Source organism: Silurus aristotelis, assembly GCF_946808225.1.
Source record: "Silurus aristotelis genome assembly, chromosome: 11".
In the NCBI taxonomy this organism is placed as follows: Eukaryota; Metazoa; Chordata; class Actinopteri; order Siluriformes; family Siluridae; genus Silurus; species Silurus aristotelis.
Window position 1 is genome coordinate 18,479,906 of NC_139584.1, and position 22,960 is coordinate 18,502,865.

Below are 22,960 nucleotides of genomic sequence, written 5' to 3' on the forward strand. Positions count from 1 at the left end.
TGCAGCTTGGGACGGTCTCTCATCAACACCTTGGGTGGTTCCATGTAATTCCGGAGTAGAACGGGTGCTTTGAGGATGGATTGGACTGTAGTTGGTGTCGGCGGTCTGCTGCACTGACTCGGGAGTGCAGTTTGCTTCTGATCGTCATCACTGTACCCCGCAGCATTGTATATCTGCTTCAAATGGACCTTTGGTGCAACCCAGATGAGGATGGGTTCCCTCTTGAGTCTGGTTCCTCTCAAGGTTTCTTCCTTATGCCATCTCGGGGAGTTTTTCCTTGCCACAGTTGCTCATCAGGGACAAACATACTTACAAAGAACATATTTACGTTTAATCACCACATTATCTGTGTAAAGCTGCTTTGAGACAATGTTCATTGTTAAAAGCGCTATACAAATAAAAATGAATTGAATTGAATTGAAAAATAAAAAAGCACGGGTTTTGGAAACCTGTCTGTGCTTATATGAATTCCGTTGCAACTGGAGTTTTAGTGAGCTATTCCTTCACCCTGACTCAACGCGCTACAACGGCTTGTATCTAAACAGTAGCCGACCAAGTAAGTCATTGTTCACTGTCTTCCTTCATCCTTTCACAACTATTGTATTTCTCTGGGGAGTTTATCTTTTGTCATTGTCGTGCTGGAATGGTGAGTTGTGTGCGTGAGTTGAGGTGCGTTTTTTTTTTCGTTATTTTCCTCACTGTATATATATATATATATATATATATATATATATATATATATATATATATATATATATATATATATATAAATATATATAAAACCTCACTATATATATATATATATATATATATATATATATATATATATATATATATATATATATATATATATATATATATATATATACAGTGAGGAAAATAAGTATTTTCCTGCTATTTTGCAAGTTCTCCCACTTAGACTTAGAAATCATGGAGGGGTCTGAAATTGTCATCGTAGGTGCATGTCCACTGTGAGAGACATAATCTAAAAAGAAAAATCCAGAAATCACAATGTATGATTTTTAAACTATTTATTTGTATGATACAGCTGCAAATAAGTATTTGAACACCTGAGAAAGTCAATGTTAATATTTGGTACAGTAGCCTTTGTTTGCAATTACAGAGGTCAAACATTTCCTGTAGTTTTTCACCAGGTTTGCACACACTGCAGGAGGGATTTTGGCCCACTCCTCCACACAGATCTTCTCTAGATCAGTCAGGTTAGATCAGTCTCACCTGTCGCTGAGAAAAACGGAGTTTGAGCTCCCTCCAAAGATTCTCTATTGGGTTTAGGTCTGGAGACTGGCTAGGCCACGCCAGAACCTTGATATGCTTCTTACAGAGCCAATCCTTGGTTATCCTGGCTGTCTTCAAACCATGACGTCTTAGTGTATTACCAACAGTAACCTTGGAAACGGTGGTCCCAGCTCTTTTCAGGTCATTGACCAGCTCCTCCCGTGTAGTTCTGGGCTGATTTTTCACCTTCCTTAGGATCATTGAGACCCCACGAGGTAAGATCTTGCATGGAACCCCAGTCCGAGGAAGATTGACAGTCATGTTTAGCTTCTTCTATTTTCTAATGATTGCTCCAACAGTGGACCTTTTTTCACCAAGCTGCTTGGCAATTACCCCTTAGCCCTTTCCAGCCTTGTGGAGATTTTGTCTCTAGTGTCTTTGGACAGCTCTTTGGTCTTGGCCATGTTAGTAGTTGTATTCTTACTGATTGTATGGGGTGGACAGGTGTCTTTATGCAGCTAAACACCTCAAACAGGTGCATCTAATTTAGGATAATAAATGTAGTGGAGGTGGACATTTTAAAGGCAGACTAACAGGTCTTTGAGGGTCAGAATTCGAGCTGATAGACAGATTTTTTTTTTTTTAGATTATGTCTCTCACAGTGGACATGCACCTACGATGACAATTTCAGACCCCTCCACGATTTCTAAGAGGGAGAACTTGCAAAATAGCAGGGTATTCAAATTCAAACGTATTTTCCTCACTGTGTATATATATATATATATATATATATATATATATATATATATATATATATATATATATATATATATATATATAAATAAATAAATAAATATATATATATATATATATATATATATATATATATATATATATATATATATATATATATATATATATATATACACAGAATACCCCGAAATCGTGGCGGGGTCTGAAATTGTCATCGTAGGTGCATGTCCACTGTGAGAGACATAATCTAAAAAAAAAAAATCTGTATATATATATAAATTTGCCATCACCAGGCCATATGCCAGATTGTAGAATTATTCCAGCTGTCCTTGAAAACAACTCAAAGTTATGATGTTTTACGAATGACAAATTGAAGGTCAGTTTCCTGTGCATTTTATTGAAGTTCAAACTGGAAATGTATCATTTATACTTCACCTGTATAGAATTTCTACAACATATAGAAACTATCTGACAAAACCTCAGATTTCAAATGACAGCTACATACTACATTTTAAGTAGAAATTAAGATTAAGAACATTAAGAGCATCTTTATTTAAAATAAAACATGTGGCAGCATCCCTTATATAAAAGACAAACAAAATTGTAGGGAAAAAACTTTAAACATTAAAATGGCTCATAAAAAGAAAGATTTACCAATAAAACATTAGATTACCTGTATGTGCTTTCTTGAATTTGACAGCGAATTCTTGAAAGCCAGCACTTTTTTACACCGATAATTTCAAACATCTCCTTCATATATGACCATGGGTGATGAGGAATGTCTTTGTTTTTATTTATTTTCACATCGGTGGCTTCCTCTAAATTCACATGAACCATTCCTCTTGTTGCCTTGATCATTGTTAGATCCGCTTGCCTACGTCTACGTCTGATAGCCAGAAAATTATACACCAGTGATATGGTGAAAACAGCGCTCAATGAGAAGAAATAATACTAAAAGTAACGAGGCTGGTTTGAAAATGTAAGAAGTAGAAAGTACAGATATTTGTGTAAAAATGTAATGAGTAAAAGTAAAAAGTCAGAAAAATAAATAGTGGAGTAAAGTACTGATACCAGAAAAATCTACTTAAGTACAGTAACAAAGTATTTGTACACTACACTCTTACTGTACTTTTCCTTCAGAATCACCCCTACACCATTTCTCTTTCCATCCAAACCATGAAAGAACAGTTTAAACCCACATCTAATGTTCCTGGCCTTACTCCCTTTCCACAAACCCACATCTAATGTTCCTAGCCTTACTCCCTTTCCACTTGGTCTCCTGAACACACAACATATCTACTTTTCTCCTCTCCATCATATCAGCTCCCTCTCTCACTTTACCTGTCATAATACCAACATTTAAATTGTCCACCCAAACCTCCACTGTCCTCCACTTCTCCTTTCCCTGCTGTCTCTGTAGACGTCTTTCTTCTCTCTAGCTCCTCTTTCGGTCAACAGTAGCCCAATTTTCACCGGTACCCTGTTGGCTAACAATACCTACTACATTCAAGAAAACCTATTTTTAGGCTGCTTTCCATGATTTTCATCTAGCTCTGACAGCATATATATTGTCCATCTGAATGTCACACTCTTTTATGATCCACTTGGTCTGTTAAAAATAAGTAACTAGCTAATCTTTCCAATCTATGTTGAGTAATGGATAAGGTTATATAAACAATAGTAAACTGTTATTAAATATAGCTTGTATTTGATTTTCTGGTTATACATAGTGTATTGACTGCTATCCTACTAAACACCTTAAAGAGGAACTGGAATAAAAATCACACTACATCTACATGACATCAGTGCCTGACTTTTAATGCCTGTGGTTAAATGGGCACATTTATAATAATTTAAAAATCGAGTGGAAATCCTTTTTTAGAATAGTGTCCGTTATATCAGTAAAAGGAAAAAAACACAATCTTTCAATGGTCTGTTGTGTTTGCATTCTATTTTGTTACATTTGCCAGCAAAGAATATAAAACAAATTTATGCTTTCAAGTGGCGTGTGCTTAAAGTTGGTGAGCCACTTTTCTTATCCTTTTACTCAAGAGACTTCTCAGATGCTTGAAATATACACAGGGTTGTTTGGATATTCTGACTGGGCTAAAATATGGATTTAAGCATGGGCACAACAAGTAACTGAAAAAAGTACCTTCCCCATGTCAATATTGACATAACCTTTGTACTCATGTTCCCAGCTCTGATTACACCCTATGCTGAGGAGAGATTGAATGTGATTCTGTAAATATCAGGCTGATGGTCTGTGCTGTCAATTTGGTCTATTTACAAAACATTTGCAATTCCTGACAAAATCTTTTATGAATTGCTATAATGACACATTATTTTTTCCTACTTTTTAGAACCTTTTTTTCCCAAATATAAATGTATTAAATTTGAATGTTTGGGCATTGCCCAAAGAAATTGCAGACAATTCAGAACAATTTTAAATAAGGAAAAACCCAAGAGTCACTTTATGTGGCATACATGCTTATAAGCATATCAAATGTTTGTTTATAACACAAAATATGGATTTCATAGATGGGTGGCTAGAAATAGTTCTTGTGATGAATGTGAGGTCATCTGTCCAACTGGCAGGATTATGCAAAACTATGATCTGTAGAAACTATTTAAGTAAATTCATGTAAAACCCTGAAATGCAGTGTTACTGAAAACTACAAAAGATACAGTACTGAATAGCTGAATGTAGTTTATATTTATTAAGATTTCTATTGTCACTATCAGGATATTTAGGGTATCAAAGGTGGGGCGAATATGTTTTTTATTTCTTGATTCTTTAATCACTAATAAAAGACCATTTCGGCATAACATTTAAACATAAAATAGTAATAGTAATTATTAAAAAAGTAATTGTTTTCTCCATTTATGTACTGTAGCTGTGTTTTATATGTTTACAACCTCAACACATGAAAGAAAACAACAAAAATTGTATAATGCTTTAAATATTTAATGCTATTTTTTCATGTAATTTATACTTATTTAAAAAGTGAAAATCAATATCAATTATGTCATTTATAATGTAACACAATATTGTACCGCTTTTCTGATTTAGATTCTGCATTAGTGACCTTGGCAGTACAATTTTTACAGTGCTTAATTTATTATGCAGTTAAAGCTAGCATCCTTGTGTATAGAAAATTAATTTTTTGATGGGTCTGCAACGCGTCCCATAAAGATAAGACAGTCAGTGCGCTGTTCATAGATGAAAAACAGAAAGGGACGATCCACAATGAAGCGTGTCTGTGTTGACAAAGGCATAAAACCAACATGAGTCAGTGCTGCTCCTTCAGTGCCCTCCTCATTTACTGTTATGGCACTTTGGTGCTTAAACTGAAAAGGAAAAAAAAAAAACATTATGTGACATAATCATGAATAAATATATAAATATATTCCAAACAGACTAAGCTAGCTTGACATACTCTTTAAATACAAATAAGTAGCTCAGTATAGATATAAAAAAACATTTGTACAAAATACAAAACCATTTCCTTTTAGCACAAGATCTTGTCTTACCCAGTTGACAGAGACCTTCTCAGTTGCCATAGGAGAGAAGTCACCCTTTTCTGTGAAGAGGTCAGTTAGACCCAACTGCTTCAAGTGGCTGACCAGATCATAGTTCTGCTCCAGCTTAAATCGTGGGAACACCACCTCACGTGTTCTAACAGAAATACCATTTTCAGACTTTTTTTTATTATTATTGTGGAAAAGCACATTTCAAATTCAACAGCATCTTTTTAATATGGTTGTGATGCCAGGAATGAACTAAATGATAAATTTAAGATTATTTTTCTGATGAGTGTTTCATTGATACCTCACCTGTTGGTCATATTGTTAAGCCATTTGTTAATTACAGTAGGGGAGACCTCTTGTTCAAGAAATTTCATACCAGAAAATTTCTGAGGCATAGCAATGAGCATGCTTATGTTTCCCTTGTAGGCCAACTGTAGGACATCACAGTTTAGCTCATGGTCGACTGCAGCCAGGTATGAACCCTTATTCTGCATCATGGGCACACGAACCTGATGCTTCTCATTCACACGGAAATTACGGTAATGGGTCAGCTCCTCTGGAAACTTCTGCTCCCATGTTCCTGCATGTTCAGCCCAGGGTCTAGATGAGAACTACACTAAACTCTTCCTAAGTTTAAGTGTTTTACATGCAAGACTTAAAAATGTAAAGTATCAATAACTTAAAAAACAATATGCAAACATTCTTAAAATTACACTGGTTATCATAATGCTCTAGTGTTGTTGATAAAAAAGCCCAGTTCAGCCAATCGAGTAACCCAGTCTTCTAGTGGTACAAGAAGAACAGCAATGGGGTAGAGATTTTGTGTCAGTCCCCAAACTAGCTTCACTATTTCTTCATATTTTAAACTCACCTTGAAATGTAGCCCCTTCAAACAATTTCCTTATTCCTCTTCCCACTACTGTTTATTTGAATTCTAAGAAAGCTTGCATATTAGAGAGGTATTAAACAATTTATTATAATTTTTTCTATTGTTTGTTTGTTTGTTTAAGACTGCAATGCTTAAGAGATTGTGGTGTTTACCTTTAAAATACAGGTAGTTTAAAAGTATTACCGCCATGTTGGGGTCAACACTTTTAAGTGGTTCCTTGATCAGGCCTTTGGTCATTTTCTGAATACGCTGGTTTGCTTTCACAAGGAATGTTGGGTCTCTAAAATCCACAGATTGAGGCTCAGCAAAATAGTATGCCTTTGCCTGTCTACAGAAGTTCTCTGACATGTGAACAGTATGCTTGATGTAAAAGTCATTGACAGATCGTAATGTGTATCCAAAGTTCCGCCTGAAGAGTCGGTGTGTAAGTTTGCTGAAAAGCTTGTGCACAGTGGAATCATTATAATGTATGCTTGCATTTATAAATTCAGCAAAGCCTAATGCTTGGTAGAGCTGCTTGTGTGTAGTAGAACCGACAGCCAGTGCAATCATTCCCATAGTAATGGAGATTCCAGCAGGTGCCAGCAGGATATTATCTGTTTGATTCACTTGGTTGCGGAGGCTTCGATAGAGGCGAAATCCAAAAAAAGCATTGACCACATTAATGCGCTGAAGCCGTGTTCGACCATGAAAGAGTCTTAAGAGACATGCTTGGCACACTTTAGGGTCAGACAATCCTGAGACAAACTTAGGGTCTGGCTCAGGTGTGGTAATTTCATCCACTGCATCACCTTCAGTGTAGTCATCATCTCCTTCCAATATCTTATCAAAATCAATGTAATCCTCCTCTTCGAGTCCTTCCAGTGGCAAATCTTTGGTGATTGTGTTATTTTGATGGAAGTCTGGAGACACAGACTCCATCTGATGGTTGTCATCAACCTTTGGAAGTGCCTGTGAATTAATAGCCATTGCATTGTTTATTTCATAGAAGCTGAAGTGTGAACCGAGGTCCTTCACTCCACCCAACGCTGGAGCATTTAGTAGAAAGGTTGTTGCTATGACTAAAAGAATCCACATCCTTTAAAAATGTTGAAATGAAAGTTTTGTTAAGTTAAAAATAAAAATGGCAGTTATATATATATATATATATATATATATATATATATATATATATATATATATATATATATATATATATATATATATATATATACACATGCAGTATTTCTGTAGAATTTTTTTGAGCTTTTTTTTTTACTTACCTTTTCTCTCTGGCTCTGATATGCAACTGTGTGTATTCTGTTTGTTTGTGATCAAATCCTCTTTGAAGACTTGGACTTTGGGGTTGGCTTGCAATGATCAAACAGTTCAAAGGGTGTTTTTACTTTGATGCTAGTTTTAACTGTTTATGCCAACTTTTACAAAGATTTTTATTTATTTGCAGTCACATTATCATTAATATTGTGGCAGACGTTGCTGGTGTTAATCATAAGTTAATTTATAGACTTTGCTTGCATCCCTTCTGCAGTTCCAAAAACGTGGGATACTGTGTATAGTGTAAATAAAAACAAATACAAAATTTTAAATGCAATGATTTGCAAATCTCATAAACTCATATTTCATTCACAATAGAACATAAAAACATATTTTTTAACTAAGGAAATCACTAGATTCTCAAATCATTCTCAAAAAATGTAATCACATTCTATAAATAAGAAAGCATGTGAAGATGAAAGTGTAGTGCAGAGTGTAGATTTATTAAATTCTATGATTAATACGTCTTTATGATGAATAACTTTCTACTTATTGTTTTTTATTTTGGTCATATCACACAATTAAAAGAAAATAGAAAGGTTCTAATAGCATTCATCACTAGTTAATTGTCAGGGATCCACCTGCCACGCCCCCCTCGGCAGCTGTCATGCTGCCGCTATCTCTGCCGCTGCCGCAATCTCTGCCGCTCCCGGCTTTAACTACAGAAAACCTGTCCCTCATTTATGTTTCCCTACATAAGCTCCCATTCCGATCTTACTCGTGTCAGACCTACCAGATGGTTATCGTGACCTACCGAATTCTAGATCGCCAGCATTCCTCGCTGGTTCATGCTTTGTGTTCCGTGTCACAGGAGATCACTCCCGTTACGGATTATACCTGCCCCTTGGATTAGACCCGCTTTACAGACTGCAAGCTTCCTGGATTCTACCTGCAGTACGGATTGTACAAGCGTTACGGTTCGTACCTCGATTCAAGTCCGTTTTGTGTTCTAACACTAAATAAAGATGATTGAGTTACTTCCAACTCCGACTCGTGGTCCGTACCCTGACAAAAGGCGGACCGCGGTACATCGTCCCTTTCGCTGCCCTGTAGTGGAGCGGCACCCTCGTGCGGAACGCTGGAGCGGAGCGGCACCCTCAGCGGAACGCTGGAGCGGAGAGACAGAAAGACCAAAACAGAAAGAGGAATCGCTCTACCGCGATGGATCGGCAGGCAAACTCCGCTTTGGATTTCTCCCGGAAAATGCCTGCCGCTCCTCGCGGATCATGCTCGCCGGTGCCGGATCATGCAAGTGCAGCTGCACCATGCCCCTCCGAGTGCCCTGTGGAATTCCCAGCTCGCTTTTCCGGCAAGGCGGATTTCTACGGAGCGTCAGCAGGTACGTGGATGTGCAGTCATCCCATTTCCCCACCGAACGAGCCAAAATTGCGTTCTTCATTTCCCTCTTGTCTAGAGAGGCTCTCTCTCGGGCCAGTATAATAACCGTATAATAACTGTATTTTCTTGATTTCACAGTAGACTACTGGCAGCAGGGTTGCCAGTACATTACCTTTTTCAGTATTATTATTATAATACAATATACTAATACACAGTATAGTGCTGTATCTCATTTTGAAAAATTACAGTATACTAGTGGCAGGGCTGCCACATTTGTTTCCCACCATTAACAATGGCACTTCATCATGATCCAAATACAGCACCATGTGGCCATTTTTGTAAACAGCCCATGTTAAAGGCAGCATTAACATCCAATTACTATAAATTAAACACTTAAACAATTAAAGCCATGCAGCAATAAATAATATATAAAAAAGAAGAGGCATGGAAAATATGAAAAGTAGTTATGTAACCCAATTTTTATTTTAAACAGGCAGCAACAATTGAGAACTGTACATAATTTGTCTTTGAAAGTCTTCCAGCTTTGATTCCCGACACCTGTGACTCGTTAACTATACAACTATATAAACTCACGTTCTCGAATTAAAGGGCTGTTGGTTCTTGAAGATCATGCTGGTGGTCTCATGGATCCTCGACTGCAAGCCTTCCCCGCTGGTTCCTCCTTGGATTACTTCCAGTCTGTGGATTATCTCCTTTCCGTTCCGTGGATTACCCTGCATTACCAAACCCGCATGTCGGTTCGTAACGCTCTGACTTGTGTGTGTGCGTGTGTGAATCCCTTAATAAACAATGATTGAGTTACTTCCGCTTCCGCTTTGTGATCGCCTGACAATAACATAACAAACATAACTATTCATCTTTATTAGTAATCTTAGGGGAATAATGTATCTTGCCACTGTTCGTGCTGCTGCCTTCTTAATACAAAATGTGCAATTTGTCAGTGAAATTAAAAGAATAAGTTAAGTCCGATTCACTTTCATTTCTTTTCTTTTTTTTTATCTAAATTTTGTAAAATCTAGCCAGTCAAAGTGAATACTGCAAAAAGTGCCTAAATCAGACAAATCACAACACAGATACATTTCACAACACAGTGGCAAGACACATCATCCCTTTAAACTAGAGCAACAGTCTTAATTTACCTCAGTTGTTCAAAGCAAGCATTCTTAAATGAAGTTAAACTGACATTTGAAAACAAATGGAAAGCTATTGGTCTACCAAGTCTAACAAGATTCTGCTGATCATTATACAAAGTGACCTTTAAAGTCCTGTGCTGGAACAAGTTAACATATTTTCTTCTGGTTTACATTGAACAATTGTGTTTGTTTAGTGTTCTACTGAACACAGCTGAAATATCCACATTATTGTGGAGTGTAGCATGTTTAGTATACAGGAGAACAAGAAGATAAGCATAAAACTAGAAGTTAAATTGGCAGCTAACCATGGCTGAGTGCTGAGTTGATGTGATCTAAGTAGAGAGCACTCACTGACCAATAAAATTCCACTCAAAGTCTACGAGGTTCTTCAGAAGAGTGGACAAATGCTGGTTGACTGTGAGAGACTTCTTCTGAACAACTTTACTTGTCATTTTCGAGACAACCTAAACACCCCTGGCCTTGGTCCCACTTTCTGGGTTGATTCCTATGAATTGCCTAAAAACCACAATAGAGGTTTAGAGTTTAGAGGTTGAACAAACATAAGGTCTGCTATTACAGAAAGTACGGCTAAGTTGAAAGTAAAAAAGTTGAAAATAGACATTTTAATTAGATTTTTCAATAATAACATAACAAGCACTGGTACATTATATACTATTGGCCACATCCTACCAGTTATAGATCATATGGTGACTATGCAATCATATTCCACTATCAGGGTGAGAAAGAAATTCAAGATGCTTCAGCAAATCAAAACTCTTAACAGTAACATGAACTACAGCCAATTAGACCACTTCCTATCTCCTTCATCTTCTTTTGGTTGCTCCCTTAGGGGTCACCACAGTGGATCAGCCGTCTCCATACCACCCTGTCCCCTACTACCTGAATGCCTTCCCTCACCACATACATAAACCTCCTCCTTCCTCTTTTTCTCCTGCTTGGTGGCTCCATCCTCAGTATTCTTCTACTGATATACCCATGTCCCTCCTCTGCACATGTCCAAACCATCTCAATTGGGCCTCTTTCACTTGTCTCAAAAACGCCTTACCTCTGCGGTCCCTCTAGTAAACTCATTTTTAATCCTGTCCATTCTCATCACTCCCAATGAAAATCTTAGCATTTCCCTTTCACTTTTGCAGATACCCTGCTATCACAAACCACTCCTAAGATAAGATAAGATAAGATAAGATAAGATAAGATAAGATAAGATAAGATAAGATAAGATAAACCTTTATTTATCCCACAGTGGGGAAGTTTCTTTGTTACAGCAGCATGAAAAAAATAAAAAATAAATGCAAATATATAAAAGAATAGACGAATAGACATACTATACTATACAAGTATATACACAACACAATGTATAAATACAAATGAGGAAAAAGTACGTATTGCAGGTAGTATTGCACACAGGTGGTATTGCAAGTATTGCAGGTGATATTGCACGTATTGCAGGTAATATTGCACACAGGTAGTATTATTACACAGTAAAACAGTAAAAGTAACTATTACACCATTGAACAGTAATAACAGTGTGTATTATAGTTAATGGTTTACTGGAAGCAGCTTTGATTGTAAAGTCTAATAGCAGCAGTTAGAAAAGACCTTCTGTATCGCCCCTTCAGACACTTAGGATGTATCAGTCTGTCACTGAAGGAGCTGCTCAACGAGGTAAATGTTTCATACAGGGGGTGAGAGGCGTTCTGCAGTAATGATGATAGTTTTGCTACCATCCTCCTTTCTCCCACCTCCTGTATAGTGTCCAGGGGAATCCCCAGGACTGACCTGGCCTTCCTGATCAGCTTGTCCAGTCTCTTTCTGTCTGCAGTAGAGATGCTGCTACCCCAGCAGACCACACCATAGAATATGGCTGATGCCACAACAGAGTCAAAAAAGATCTTCCCTGCACTCCAAAAGACCTTAGTCTCCTCAGCTTAGTCTCTGATCTGCCCTTTCGTATAAATAAAGTATTGTCTGTCCAGTCCAGTTTGTTGTTTAGGTGAACACCCAGGTATTTGTAAGAGTCCACTCTCACAATGTTCTTTCCCTGAATGTTTACCAATAGAAATGATGAAGTTTGTTTGTGCCTACAGAAATTCTTTGGTTTTCCCCGCGTTTATCTGAAGGCAGCTCCTTTGGCACCAGTCCACAAAGTTCTGTATAAGTCCTCTGTACTCTCTGTCATCATCATTCATGATCAGACCGACGATGGCAGAGTCATCAGAGAACTTCTGTAAGTGACAGGTTGCTGAGCTAAACATGAAGTCTGCAGTGTAGATGGTGAAGAGAAACGGGGCTAGAACCGTTCCCTGCGGGGCTCCAGTGTTGCAGACAATCATGTCAGACTCACAGTCACGAGTCCTCACATACTGTAATAGGTCTGTGAGGTAGTCCAGTATCCAGGCAGACAGATGATGGTTCACTCCCATGTACACCATCTTATCCCTCAGGAGCGCAGGTTGGATGGTGTTAAAAGCACTAGAGAAGTCAAAAGCTGATCGAATCTGTTAAGAATAGGTTAAGATCATTCACCCACTGCTGGTCACCCTCGGCCTGAGAGCTGGGTTCCTTATGACCAGTGATGGTTTTGAGCCCCTTCCACACACCGCTGACATTGTTCTGCTGCAACTGATCCTCCATCTTCCTTCTGTAGCATGCTTTTCCTTCCCTGATGATCTTTTTTAGTTCTCGCTGGACAGTTTTTAGCTCTTCCTTGTTTCCCGATTTAAAAACCCTCTTCTCTTTAAAAAGAGTCTTTATATCAGGGTTAATCCACGGTTTGTTGTTGGGAAAACACCGTACAGTCCTGGTGGGTACAGTATTCTCCACACAGAAGTTGATGTAGTCAGTAATACAGTCTGTTAAACTGTCGATATCCTCCCAATGTGGATTGCACAATTCCTCCCACAAAAGGCAAAAGTCACAAAAATCTAAAGAAGGGCAGGGCAATAATGTAGTCCACACAACATACTAGGAGGTATCAGGTGATCAAATAACAGTACAACAAAACACAAAGATGGAGCGGAAACTTAAGAGAAAGCAGAAGGATAAATGTGGGAAAAATAAGGTATTTTCTTGATAATTGTTTTCTATGGGAGGAGAACAGTTAAGGTGCGTATTGAGTGTAAATAAGCTCAGATGGAGTCTAAAATAAATTTTGTACCGATTGGCCAGACAGAGGGACCGAGCTAGGAAGGATCTACTGCAAGTTAGAGTAATAAAGGATGGAGATGGAAATGTGTTGACTAGTGAGGAGGTGGAGGGAGTATTTTGAGCAGCTGATGAATGAGGAAAATGAGAGAGAGAAGGTTGGATGATGTGGAGTTAGTGAAGCAAGATGTGGATAGGATCAGTAAGGAGGACGTGAGAGCAGCGATTAAGAGGATGAAGAGTGTAAAGTCGGTTGGACCAGCTGACATACGGGTAAAAGCAAGGAGATGTTTAAGAGAGATGGCAGTGGAGTTTTTAACCAGATTGTTTAACAAGATTCTGGAAGGTGGGAGGATGCCTGAGGAATGGAGAAGGAGTGTGCTGGTACCAATCTTTAAGCATAAGGGAGATGTGCTGACCTGCAGTAACTACAGGGGAATTAAGTTGATCAGTCACACCATGAAGTTATGGGAAAGAGTGGTGGAAGCCAGGCTGAGAGAACAGGTGACCATCTGTGAGCAACAGTATGGTTTCATGCCGAGGAAGAGCACCACAGATGCCTTATTTGCCTTGAGAATGTTGATGGAGAAGTATAAAGAAGGACAGAAGGAGTTGCATTGTGGATTTGTGGATTTAGAGAAAGCGTACGACAGAGGAGTTGTGGTATTGTATGAGGAAGTCAGGTGTGTCAGAGAAGTATGTGAGTGTGGTGCAGGACATGTATTAGCTTCGTTAACTTGTCTACATCTGTGGTGAGTGAGAGCTAGGACAATATAAACCAGTGGATTGAAAAAGACGCGCAATGACAGGAAATCGGTTGGTGGGCGAAGTCTAAATAAAAAATATTGACATTTTACCAAATCAGTGGATTAAAACTTAAGTAACGAGCCGGTTTTGAACATGTAAAAAGTACAGATATGTGTGTTAAAATGTAATGAGTAAAAGTAAAAAGTTAGTCAAATACTGATGTAAAGTACTGATACCAAATAAATCCACTTAAGTACAGTAACAAAGTATTTGTACTTCGTTACTTCCCACCTCTGTCAAGCAGGTATAAAATTTTAAGATTAAACAGTAATGTATGCTAGAGAAGTGTTCAGATGAATACACTTTTGTGCAAGAATGCCAGGTGTTGCTGCTTGTGTTTAATTTATAATATGACTTAGGCAGAGGTGGGAAGTAACGAAGTACAAATACTGTACTTAAGTAGATTTTTTTGGTATCAGTACTTTACTCCACTATTTATTTTTCAGACAACTTTTTACTTTTTTTCATTACATTTTTACACAAATATCTGTACTTTTTACTTCTTACATTTTCAAAACAGGCTCGTTACTTTAGTTTTAATCCATTGATTTGGTGAAATATCAAATTTTTCTTTTCACTGTGCCCCGATTTCAGCCGAACAACCGATTTCCTGTTACTGCGCGTCTTTTTCAATCCGCTGGTGTATAAAGTCTTGACTCTCACTCTTTACGAGGATAAGAATCAGCAGGCAGAAGGCAGTAAGAAGTTTGGGGGTAACGTGGATGAGACAGAGGGAGTCAGTGATGTAAACATGACAGAGAACAAACACATTTATGATCATCTTTTCTCTGCTTGTGTTCTATATGTGGATCTTCAGCATGGATACATTCATTTGGTAACAACATTTTTAATTAGTTTTGTATTAATATATATATTTGGCTTTAAAAATAAAAATTATTTTAAACGGCACTAAATGTTATAATCAATTCAGCGCGCATTTCTGTTTTTACCATTTTTATTTTTAAAAAATTTAAATGCTTAAATAACTAAATATAAAAGAGGCGAAATTAAAACCTCCAGCAAAACATACACTTATTCACGATGTCCCCTCTTTACTTAGATATAAAATAAATATATAAACTCCACCGAAAAATATTTTTAATTAGTAAACTTTTGTTTTATTTCTGCGCCAAGTCTCAATTCAAACACCAAATCCGCCATGATTCACACAATTTACCCTCTGGGAGGCGTTTTGTGGGTTTTTCCCCTCATAATGGCGAAACAAACTTAAATTACTGTCTTTATTGATCGTACAGATAAAAACAATACATCATTCAAATCTGTAAAATGTCTGATTATACAGTGGAACCCCGTTGTACGAGCAACCTATTGTACGAGCAAACGGATATACTAGCAAACTCGCTCGCAAAATTTCGAAGGCACGAGCAAACTCACGCTGCCGGGTCCCCGTTTTCGGCGGAGGGTCGCATCAGTCGCTTAGTTGATGACGTATTACTCGGTCGCTCTCGTTGTTCAGTGCAGCAAAAACGTAACTGTGGCAGCGGGGGCGTGGCCGAGCGCCGGTTTTTGAATGGAGGGCGGGTCCGGGAGCAGATAGGCAGGGGATTGCCTTACCTGAAGTTAATGTGACCTAATGATTGTTCTCTCTTTTCAAGTGATCGGAGGGTGCATTTAAATTATGTTTATATTACGGTCATTTGCTGTGTATTTGCTGTGTATTTGTTTTTAAAAATAGGCTACAAATACTTTTTAAGTGCAGAAATAAGCGATCGGATGAGATATCGGAGCGGATTAAATCACTTTTACATTCATTCCTATGGGGAAAATTAGTTCGAACATACGAGCAAATGGACACACGAGCAATTATCAAGAACGAATTATGCTTGTACAACGGGGTTCCACTGTATATAAAAGCTTCTAGACTTGACTTGAAGCGGTGCAGTTTCTCCGGTATCACCTCATTAACTGTCCGTGTGGAAACATAGCAAAGGCTCTTAATGATGCCAAACTGCATTTCGTTGCTGTGTACCTGTGCTATGCAAATAATTAATAATAAATCTATCTATCTATCTATCTATCTATCTATCTATCTATCTATCTATCTATCTATCTATCTATCTATCTATCTATCTATCTAATATTAATATGATGTGAGGTCCAGTTAACAGCAAAAAACAGGTAGAAGTAATAACTACTTTTTACTTAAGTACATGTCAGAGCCAAGACTTCTTTACTTTCACTTAAGTAAAAAGGTATAATCAGTACTTCAACTTTTACCCGAGTATTTTAAAACATGAGTATCTGTACTTCTACTTAAGTAATGAATGTGTGTACTTTTGCCACCTCTGGACTTAGGCAGAATTAATATTTTCTTGCAATAATCTTTTTTATATTGTATGTATATGTGTTAATGTGACAAAGCTAAACAGTTTCTGTGTGAATGTTTGAACACTGATTATTGGTGGAATGGGCTGTGAAGCAAGGGACACCAGGTCAAATTTTGCCTATGTCAACAAAAATTGGCCAGGGCCGGTCCTGCAGAAGGTACACCGACCTTAAAAATTATTTGTGCTTAAAATGTCAAACGTTAAAATAGGCCTCATATATAGTTTCTTGCCATTTTTTCCACCTTAATTTTCTTTTTTTTTACTTCTGAGTCATTTTGTGGTACTCTTGAAAGACCCTGTTGCAAAATAACTCAGTCATCAAAACATCAGTGACTTCATCAACATTCTGGCTTCATTTAGGGAGTCTAACACATGGGAACTGACCAGTCCCTGCCTAGTGTGAAAGAGCACAGCCAGAGCTCAGGACAGAGGAGCTCTAAGGCCAAGGTTATAGAACCTGATGAAGGTTAGTGGGGTGGACCAGCCCGCAGTGTTTTAGATGTCCTGGAGTAGGACTCCAGAGGACCAGGCGGTAGAGGCCGGCACACTGAGCGGAGTAAGCCTTAACCCCCCCAAAGAAGCGGGGATTTCAGAGGACTCATAAGAAGACGATATAGCATGCACAATCTACCTACTGAGAGTCTGCTTGTTGGCAGGTAGCCCTTTGTTATAGGGGCCATAGCAGAAAAACAAAAACAGTTTTGCTTGTTCTAGTCAGGGGCTTGAAAGGAAGGAGGATAGAACGCCTGCAGCACGTCGAGTCATGGGGGAACCGAGGGCACCTTAGGTACATACCCGGTCTGGGTTAGAGAAAGGCACTACCAGGGGAAAATTTCAGGAGAGACTGGGCCAGGGAGAAAGCCTGTAAGTCCCTGACCCTCTTCAGAGAGGATATAGCAAGGAGTGGCTCTGTAAGAAGCATATCAAGGTTCTGGTGTGGCCTAGCCAGTCTCAAGACCTAAACCCAATGGAGAATCTTTGGAGGGAGCTCAAACTCCGTTTTTCTCAGCGACAGCCCAGAAACCAGACTGATCTGGAGAAGATCTGTGTGGAGGAGTGGGCCAAAATCCCTCCTGCAGTGTGTGCAAACCTGGTGAAAAACTACAGGAAACGTTTGACCTCTGTAATTGCAAACGAAGGCTACTGTACCAAATATTAACATTGACTTCCTCAGGTGTTCAAATACTTATTTGCAGCTGTATCATACAAATAAATAGTAAAAAAAATCATACATTGTGATTTCTGGATTATTTTTTTTAGATTATGTCTCTCACAGTGGACATGCACCTACGATGACAATTTTAGACCCCTCCATGATTTCTAAGTGGGAGAACATGCAAAATAGCAGGGTGTTCAAATACTTATTTTCCTCACTGTATATATATATATATATATATATATATATATATATATATATATATATATATATATATATATATATATGATTATTAGAAAATAACTTTTGTAATTCTAGAATTTCTAAGTTAGTAGTTGGTAGGGCCAACCAATGAGTGCTAACCAATGACCATTTGAATGAAATGAATGGTCATTAGAGATATCCAATACAAGGTATTAAAAGAAATTAAAAAACCTCACCCTTGGTATTGAGGCCAGGGTGGTATGGAGATGATGATCTGCTGTAACGACCACTAAGGGGAGAATCCAAAAGACTCCATAAAAGAGTTCAAAAGAGTTCATACCATGGCTACTATTATTGTGCTCATTATGGTTGGCTGCGCACCACCACTCCTCGAGGAGTCTCAATATGGTGCTCTATGAGGTTTGTGTGACCAGGTAGAGGCAAGAACACTTCCAAAAACTCTCTTTGTAAGCTGGGAGAGAGGTGGTCTCCACAAGGAATCAGGGTGAATTGGGTCACATTTTTAGACTTAACTTTTTCCCCAGCCCCTCCTTCTCATGAATCATTGCCACCAGAGAGACAGGGATCGCTTCTCTCAAAGGTTTTAGAGGATTGAGGTAGTATATTTGGAGTGCATTGCCTCTATCAGTGTGCAACACTGTCCACATCTCTAACTTTTCTCCAACAACTGACATGGCTCCTATTAAACATCTAGGACTTTCGTTTGCCTGTAGAAAATTCTTCAATATTAATTGATCAAATGTGTTGGTTTGCTCTTAGGTCAAGAATGTATTTAAATTACATTTTTATTATTAGAAACTTGTGGTCGTACAATAATTTAAATGAGGAAAACCCCATGGTGGCTTGTGGTACCTCTCGTACTGTAAACAATAGAGGCTCGAGCCACTCATCCAAGTTATGTGCATCATCACAAAAAACTTCTGAATGAAATGTTTGAGGGTTCAATAAAAAAACCCCACTAAGTAGTTTGTCTGTGGATGATAAACGCTTATCTGGATTGATGTATTAATAATTTACACATGCAGTGTCCATAACAAAATGCTGTCACTTTTTGGATCCCCACTCGCAAGATAAGAAGAAAAAAGCCTCTGCAACATGGCATGTGAGATAACGGAGAAAGGCACTGCTTCCAGGTATTGTGTTATGTAGTCCACCAAAACTAGCACAAAACAGTGCCCTCATGCAGTCAGTTCTAATGGCCTTTGAGGCTCAGAAACACTCTCCCAGTTTAAGCATAGATTAAAAACTTATCTTTTTAACAAGGCTAAATAACACATAACACATATTAAAACCTTGTGCTCCAGTAAATCACCTACCCATCCCAAGGCATTTTGAGGGTGGCGCCAGCTCCAGTTGGATCCCAACTCATTCAAAGACCAAAGAAAAGATGTCAACCCTGCGAGGATCTCAAACCATTTATAGCCCGCATCAATCCTAAGGCATCCCAAGCAGAGGTGGCAAAAGTACACACATCCATTACTTAAGTAGAAGTACAGATACTCATGTTTTAAAATACTCGGGTAAAAGTTGAAGTACTGATTATACCTTTTTACTTAAGTGAAAGTAAAGAAGTCTTGGCTCTGACATGTACTTAAGTAAAAAAGTAGTTATTACTTCTACCTGTTTTTGCTGTTAACTGGACCTCACATCATATTAATATTTGATAGATAGATAGATAGATAGATAGATAGATAGATAGATAGATAGATAGATAGATAGATAGATAGATAGATAGATAGATAGATAGATAGAAATGTATTATTAATTATTTGCATAGCACAGGTACACAGCAACGAAATGCAGTTTGGCATCATTAAGAGCCTTTGCTATGTTTCCACACGGACAGTTAATGAGGTGATACCGGAGAAACTGCACCGCTTCAAGTCAAGTCTAGAAGCTTTTATATACAGTGGAACCCCGTTGTACAAGCATAATTCGTTCTTAATAAATTCCTTGTGTGTCCATTTGCTCGTATGTTCGAACTAATTTTCCCCATAGGAATGAATGTAAAAGTGATTTAATCCGCTCCGATATCTCATCCGATCGCTTATTTTTGCACTTAAAAAGTATTTGTAGCCTATTTTTAAAAACAAATACACAGCAAATACACAGCAAATACACAGCAAATGACCGTAATATAAACATAATTTAACACTTACTCATGTGGTAGTGGTTGATTGCGAGTGTGAGACGCACAAAACGCTCATAACCTCCTCGGTTTCCATGGTAATTCTATTTACTTTCGTTTTCACAGCACCATCACTGATTTTCTTGGGAGACATTTTTCAAGATTTCTAGTGAAATAAAAATATAAAACTAAAAAAGTTACTGTGGGAGAGCGTATGAATACGGGAATAAGGAACGCCACAACAGGTCAGGTGCAAAGGCTTCACATCTACTTTTATTTGTTTTTTTTTGTGTCGGTCTGCTTAGTGCCCCACGCAGCACTTCTCTGGGGCACGCGCGCGCGCACACGGTCTCCTCCTTAAATGCACCCTCCGATCACTTGAAAAGAGAGAACAATCATTAGGTCACATTAACTTCAGGTAAGGCAATCCCCTGCCTATCTGCTCCCGGACCCGCCCTCCATTCAAAAACCGGCGCTCGGCCACGCCCCCGCTGCCACGGTTACGTTTTTGCTGCACTGAACAACGAGAGCGACCGAGTGATACGTCATCAACTAAGCGACTGATGCGACCCTCCGCCGAAAACGGGGACCCGGCAGCGTGAGTTTGCTCGTGCCTTCGAAATTTTGCGAGCGAGTTTGCTAGTATCTCCGTTTGCTCGTACAATAGGTTGCTCGTACAACGGGGTTCCACTGTATAATCAGAGACATTTTACAGATTTGAATGATGTATTGTTTTTATCTGTACGATCAATAAAGACAGTAATTTAAGTTTGTTTCGCCATTATGAGGGAAAAACCCACAAAACGCCTCCCAGAGGGTAAATTGTGTGAATCATGGCGGATTTGGTGTTTGAATTGAGACTTGGCGCAGAAATAAAACAAAAGTTTACTAATTAAAAATATTTTTCGGTGGAGTTTATTTATTTATTTTATATCTAAGTAAAGAGGGGACATCGTGAATAAGTGTATGTTTTGCTGGTGGTTTAATTTCGTCTCTTTAATATTTAGTTTTTTAAGCATTTACATTTTTTTTAAATAAAAATGGTAAAAACAGAAATGCGCGCTGAATTGATTATAACATTTAGTGCCGTTTAAAATAATTTTTATTTTTAAAGCCAAATATATATATTAATACAAAACTAATTAAAAATGTTACCGAATGAATGTATCCATGCTGAAGATCCACATATAGAACACAAGCAGAGAAAAGATTATCATAAATGTGTTTGTTCTCTGTCATGTTTACATCACTGACTCCCTCTGTCTCATCCACGTTACCCCCAAACTTCTTACTGCCTTCTGCCTGCTGATTCTTATCCTCGTAAAGAGTGAGAGTCGACGTTATACACCAGCGGATTAAAAAAGACGCGCAGTAACAGGAAATCGGTTGTTCGGCTGAAATCGGCGTGCAGTGAAAAGAAAAATTTGATATTTCACCAAATCAATGGATTAAAACTAAAGTAACGAGCCTGTTTTGAAAATGTAGGAAGTAAAAAGTACAGATATTTGTGTAAAAATTTAATGAAAAAAAGTAAAAAAGTTGTCTGAAAAATAAATAGTGGAGTAAAGTACTGATACCAAAAAAATATACTTAAGTACAGTAACGAAGTATTTGTACTTCGTTACTTCCCACCTCTGATCCCAAGGCATACCAGCTCCATTTAGATATCCTCAAAATCCAATTGGATTTTATTAGGCACACCTAATCAATACTCAAAAAAGAACATTTTACACATGCTGCTGCATAATCATTGAACATGTAAAGGACAAAGCATGGATCTGAAGGGATTAAACTGTAGAAGGGACATTTCTCAAAATATACTCCTTGGTGTTTGTGTTGTTTTTTACATTTATAATCACAGTCTTGGTGTCACCCAAATGAGGATGGGTTACTCTTTGAGTCTGGTTCCTCTCAAGCTTTTTTCCTCTTACCATCTAAAGGAGTTTTCCCTTGCCAGTCTTTATAAATGTATATTTTTATTATTACTGTTGTGTCCTCATCTTTGGATTATTAGTGTCCGTGGAGGTGTGAAGAGCACACAACAAAGAGAATTTGTTGCTGAAAGTTTACTTATCAAACTTTCCCACAGTTCAAAAGGATAATAATAATATAAATGCTAGTATAAGAAGGGAATTGTCAATGACATGGTTGTACCAAGTGCTTAATATGACCTAAACAAATTTTCCAGGTGTGTTTCATAGTCTTCTGCCTTACTGTTCCTGAGAAACTCCGTGGCCACGGACTTCTTTACCTTGCCGATGAAACAACAGACGATCAAAAAGACGAGTAATCTTGTCATCTCAGATCTGATTTTTGTTCGGTTAGTCTTGGAAATCTTTCATAGAGATGTTGGAAATAGCCTTTATAGTCGCAGCTTTATATGGTAACAAGATCAATTGTTGATTTGTTGAATCCCATGTCCCAAACACCTCTTTTAACCCTTAATATCTGCATATAAATTACAGACTGGGTCTCAACCGCTACAGTTATTTTGGGGGTTTTACATTTAAGTATCTTCCCTCAATGACACAAAGGCAATAAACAGACTCTGGTCTCTGGTTTCTCCAGCTAACTTCAAGGAGATTCCACTGAAAAGGCACTTCACACCAAGCCTACACCCAGGTCCATTACGTCTGGGTGTCAAGTCAAGAGCTTTTATTGTCATTTCATATTTATTATTTCATAAACCATATTTAGCTTATGCAGTACACAGTGAAATGAAACAACGTTTCTCCAGAACCCTGGTGCTACATTAAACAACATAAATCTACATAACAGAAAACACAGAGCTAAGGACTATTTAGTGTCCTCGCCACATGGGTTGGAATGTGTGCAAACTGGTGCAAAAAGTGCAAAACAGACACAAGACCGTGTAAGACAACATAAGACAAAAAGGAAAAATAGTGTAGGACAAAT

The 22,960-nt window shown here is 38.0% G+C and overlaps 1 protein-coding gene and 1 long non-coding RNA gene across 2 annotated transcripts in view; both read right to left on the bottom strand.

Annotated features, from left to right (window-relative positions):
* Positions 1–22,960, bottom strand: part of LOC310733403 — a 61,378-nt gene that overhangs the window by 28,632 nt on the left and 9,786 nt on the right. The gene's annotated exons all lie outside the window — the stretch shown is intronic.
* Positions 4,937–7,771, bottom strand: serpind1 (serpin peptidase inhibitor, clade D (heparin cofactor), member 1). Its single transcript, XM_083553717.1, has 5 exons — positions 7,672–7,771; positions 6,562–7,487; positions 5,827–6,100; positions 5,524–5,668; positions 4,937–5,340 (listed from the first exon to the last, which is right to left on the bottom strand). The coding sequence occupies exons 2-5, from the start codon at positions 7,484–7,486 to the stop codon at positions 5,149–5,151; spliced, it is 1,536 nt and encodes a 511-aa protein (XP_083409843.1). The 5' UTR covers position 7,487; positions 7,672–7,771; the 3' UTR covers positions 4,937–5,148.